General features: G+C 41.4%; 1 protein-coding gene across 1 annotated transcript in view; it reads right to left on the reverse strand.

The window, feature by feature from the left end:
- Positions 1-314: 314 nt before the first annotated feature.
- The window catches only part of PCNXL4 (pecanex-like 4 (Drosophila)), an 11016-nt gene continuing 6408 nt past the window's right edge, over positions 315-4922 (reverse strand). Inside the window, exons 7-10 of the mRNA XM_010000684.1 lie at positions 3310-3413; positions 1655-2691; positions 914-1100; positions 315-566 (exon numbers count right to left, since the gene is read on the reverse strand). Of these exons, the coding sequence (XP_009998986.1) occupies positions 315-566; positions 914-1100; positions 1655-2691; positions 3310-3413 (1580 nt within the window). The remainder of the gene's footprint in view (positions 567-913; positions 1101-1654; positions 2692-3309; positions 3414-4922) is intronic.

The raw sequence follows: 4922 nt of genomic DNA on the forward strand, positions 1-4922 counted from the left end.
AAATAACGATCAGAATGATGCTGCTCTTCTCTAAACTGGAGAAGAGAATTTCAGCATCTTCTGGCTTGCCAGCCACACAGGCCATGGTGTCTCACATGTTCCAGCAGCAAGGAAACAGTTCCAAACTTCCTGCCTGCTGAAGGTTCTGGCTAGCACCACTTCTTTGCAAATCACACGGGCTGGTCTGGCCCTGCCACACCAACACGAGAGCAAAACCTCACCTGCAGCGTATAAACGTAGCACGAGCATTCGTTTCCCAACATGCAGATGGAAAAGACAAAAAAAATAATAATAAAAATAGTGCTACAGACATTCTAGAACAAAGGCAGATGCAGGAGCTCAGAGGAATACACGGGGTAGCCCAGAGGAGGGTCTGCAGCTTGCACGGCCAGGTTGCGCAGCAGGACGGGGTGTGCCTGGATGCTGTACCGCTCCTCGTCGTCGTTGGTCACGTACAGCAGCTCCCAGGACAGATTTGCCCACTGACCTCGGATAGCTTCATCATTCAGTTTTCCCACTTGTACCAACAACTCCTGAAGAGTGAGGACTCGCCCAGTGTAAATTCCCTTTAAGAACAAACAGACCAAAACGTTCAGTACGTTCACCAAGCAGTTTGGTTGCAAGGAACTAGGTCAAGCTTTGGGGCTACATACTACAAACAATCATCTCTAAAAATGACAGAGAGTATAAACCAGTCTCCTCAGTTCAGTTCTTCCATCTGTGAGGACACACAGGACACCTTGCTGCATCTGAAGAACAATGTCATGGGATTTTCAACAACAGTGATGTCAGCCTAGTACAAACAAGCTTTGGCTGCCCACCCTTCATGTTTTGGAACAAGATTAAAACGGGGGTGTGGGGTGGATTACAAAACCAAACTTTGACCTTGCTTACTAGTAATTTCTCTTCTTACCATGTTTGGGTCATGGCCCAGTGAGAAAAGGTATGGCTTTTCCTGAAGAACTGCTTGCTGCCACTCAAGATCTGATACCAGTCCAATGTACCAGTCGTTTTCATACTCTTCCAGATAGTTAACCAGCTCTGTGAAGTTCTCAACTGGACCCAGGCTTGCTTTGTCAACCATCAGTTTAAAAGTGTATCTGAAAGGCACAAAAAGCCACCTGGTAAGTGGTGGCAGGGAAAGGCAGGAAGAAGAAAGGCTAGAAAAGGCAGAAAGGCATCATCAAATGTTATCAAGCACTTGGAACTCTGAAAGTTACTGCTTGCCAGCAGAGTCCCTGCAAGTCAGTATGGGCATGCTTTCAGCTCACCCAGATGTAAAACACATTAGCTTGAACATCCTTCATTCACCTCAAACACTGTTCCTGCTGCCTGGTAATGGAAACTGCCAACATCTAATCCCATCACAATTCTCTCAGATTATGGGAACAATGAAAATGGGCCTTTTTTTCCCCACTTGGCACAGTGAATTTCCAGTGCTGGAGGCAGCTGCTGTGGGGAAGGGAAGAAGGAAGGAATCTTTGTCTCACAGTCTTTGCTGCCTGGGGTTACAGGCAATATTTGTGTAGGAAGGAGCTACAAATAGATTTAAATTATATGTTTTTAACATGAACTACTCCTAGTGAAGCGATACTTACTTTCAAAGCACAGGACTCTCTAATTTTTCTGATCTGAGGGAAGATTCTTCCCTTACCTGAATGCTTTCAATGCAAGTTGGAACAGCTCTGGTTTGCCAGTGAGCCAGTCCAAACCAGCAGACCATGGAATGCCACCAGTGTAGGCTCTGAACACGTGGCTGGGGGCAGGCACCGTGTTGTCCAGCCCAAACAGGCCAAAACAACAGGACAACACTCCATGGATGTACAAGTCTTTCAAAGCTTTATCTTTCATAAGGTCTTCAAGTAAATTAGAAGGCTTTTCTTTCAGATGAAAGAAGTCCAGTTGGCTCAAAATGAAGTGGTACCATTCTTCTGGAAACCTCTGCCTCATTTCCTTGACTTTGGAAGAAGGCACAGGGGCTGTTCTCCATTCTTCAGGGATGCTCAATAGCTCTGAGTAAGAGCAACTAAATTCAACCTGAGGTGAAACTTCTTGCTGTCTCCCTTTGTCTACAGCAGGAAGTCCAAGGACAACAGTCCTGTATAATTTATCTTCTGGTGACATTTCTTGTGGGACATCTTGGCTTTGTGTTTCTACAGATCCTGGAATAGACAGATGTACTTGTGGTGTAGTTCCCAACTGTCCGGGTTCTCTTCTGTCTTTCATTCTGCTACTGGGTTCAAGATCAAAAATGTCACTGTCATCAGTCCAGTCCTCAATTGTATTAACACTAAAGCTGTCTTCTTCCCTTGGAGGCCTGGATCTTTCCACTGCACCACTATGCTGATTTTCTGGAAATAATCCTTTTTTGTTCTTGTCAGCACTGCCTGGGCTTTCCCATGTTTTTGATTTTTTATAACAATACTGGACGAGCATCCATACAAGCACTTTAATGAAGTCATCTTTCAGATGCTTTAAATTCTCATGAGAGTCAATTATTCCAGATAACACATTTCTGGCATCGGAATAGAGCCGCACAGGTAGAACAGTACAAGGAGTCAAAATGTGTCCAAAATGGTGATTAAGAGAGACAATCTCTGTGTGCTCCTGGTGCTCAAAAGCCATTTCAAAGATTTCATCCACTCTGTGAGCTTCAGCAGCATGACAGGATGTTTCCTGCAATTCTAGCCCCTAAAGCATAAATGAAAACAATTTGGGTTTAGTCTCCACCAGTACACATCCTGAAATGCTAGCAACTTGTTTTCTTGCCACACACATTTTCTGAACAAAGATAATAAGAAGAGGTCCCTTCCAACCCCTATGATTCTATGGGGCTGTTTAGTGTTGAGAAAAGAAGACTCAGAGGGGACCTTATTAATGTCTATGTTTCATTGTAAAAAATAGAAATATTTATATAAATACAATATATTATAAATATATAAATATAAATGTACATAAATATAAATCTAACTAGAGATAATACAAATAGTCACTAGAGGCAACAGAAACAGCAAAGCACTCACTACAATCAATGTTACACACAGATCAATGTCAAAAAAACCCAATCTTTGCCTCATACAGATCTGCTTATTAGCCAGCTTGTTAAAGATGTAGTATCACAAGTTAGAGACTAAAAAAAAAAAAATCACATCTGCTAAGCATGTCAACTGCAAGACTAGTTAATACAGCAATGACATCTTAAAAAATTGACTAACATCAGGTAAAATAGTTACATTGTTGAAATGTTAAACAGCAGAAGGTCTGTATGGTTTCCAAGCATTCCTAAGTCAGCCCTCAGCATGCAGTTACCTTAATGTTAACACCACAGTAAGTGAAGCCTTTTTCTAGCACTAATATCCACATCAGTCTATCCTGAAAACGGCACAAGTAATGTGATCCAGGCAGAGAGAGACCTAGAGAAGAAAAGCAAAACCTGTGGTTATGACTGTGGCATTTTTGAAGAAAACCTTCTCCACGACTGTCCAACTGCAAACACAAAGGATTTCTGCATCAAGATCAAAATCAGTTAAAACTGGGTAACCAGTACCCTAGAACCTTCAAGGAACTAGCTGCCAAGCTAGATCTTGAAATTGTAATTTGAAAAAGATATGGAAAACTGGGAAGCCCTCACAGAACTGCAGGACTACAATATTCATTCTGGACCAGGGTTAAGCAATCCCACCCTCAATTCCCTTCACAGACCTGGCTTTCATGATTGAAGATAATCTTTGGGTGCATTTCCAAAAGCACAGTTCCCACTGATGTCACCTGTAGGTCCAAGTTCTTATGACCACTGAATACATTTAAGAATTCTCATCTAGCACATGAGTATCTTCATGGCCCTATTTGCTATGAACTCCACTTGTTTGCTTTTTTTTTAATGGGAGAAATAAAAATGTAACACAATAGGATTTATTACCTACACTACCAGTTCCTAAATTGACTTGTCTGTAGTTCAGAACAATTAGAAAACGTCCTCTAGGGTGCAAGATTCAGAGTGTAAATTGTTCTGATCAAGTGTCAAAAGATGAAATCCATGTTATAGATACACAAATAGAGGCAGAGAGATAAATATCTACATTTTCAAGTGCACCTGCTCTTCTTTAAAGATTTGTGAATTAGTATCATAAACACTGAACACTAAGAGCAGATACAGTGGAAATAATCTCTAATTTTTCTGAAGTACCTCTGTGTGTCTGGGGGAATAAATCTGATCCCACTGTCTTAAGTCTGACATCACCAAAACTACAGCCACACAAAACACACTGCACTTTGGAAACCAAGTCCTGAACAAGTGCAGATCACACATCAAAGCAGTTAGTACCCAAAAATCCCACAATCTGGCTCTCGCTGTAAAAACCAGATGACACTTCTGTCAAAAAAACCCCAGTACTTTTTCTTTCTTCTGTCTAATTCCGTAAGAAGTGCAAGGCCCAACTTACTAGCAAGTGGTGGTTATATTTTATTTCTTTCAAGTTATAGCCTGCTGTCAACTTCTCCACAATGGTGCTGTTCTTATGCACATTTGCTGCTGGTTTACGACCTCCTTCTGCTCTCACTCACATCCAAGTGATCACCCACTTGGACAGACAATTTTAGCTTTAAAACGTTGTAAGAGGAAATCAGTGAAACCAACCATTAAGCCGTAGTTAAAATTTAAGTAACGTCTTCTGTCCCACTGAGCTAATGAAGTGCATTTTCTTGCTAACACTTTGCAAAGATTTTAATTCTTTTCTTGCTAGCTGTTAAAGCAGCTAAAACTCCTTTACATAGAAAAAAAACCACCCTGGTTTTAAATTAAAATGGAGACACACAAAGTGGTACCTCTTCATTTTGAGCTCACCTGAGAACACCACATTTTTTTTCTTGCTTGAAGACATTATTTCACAGATTTTTCCATTAAAGAGGAGACCTCCTCCCCC

Source organism: Chaetura pelagica, unplaced genomic scaffold (assembly GCF_000747805.2).
Source record: "Chaetura pelagica isolate M959 unplaced genomic scaffold, ChaPel_1.0 scaffold36, whole genome shotgun sequence".
Taxonomy (NCBI): domain Eukaryota; kingdom Metazoa; phylum Chordata; class Aves; order Apodiformes; family Apodidae; genus Chaetura; species Chaetura pelagica.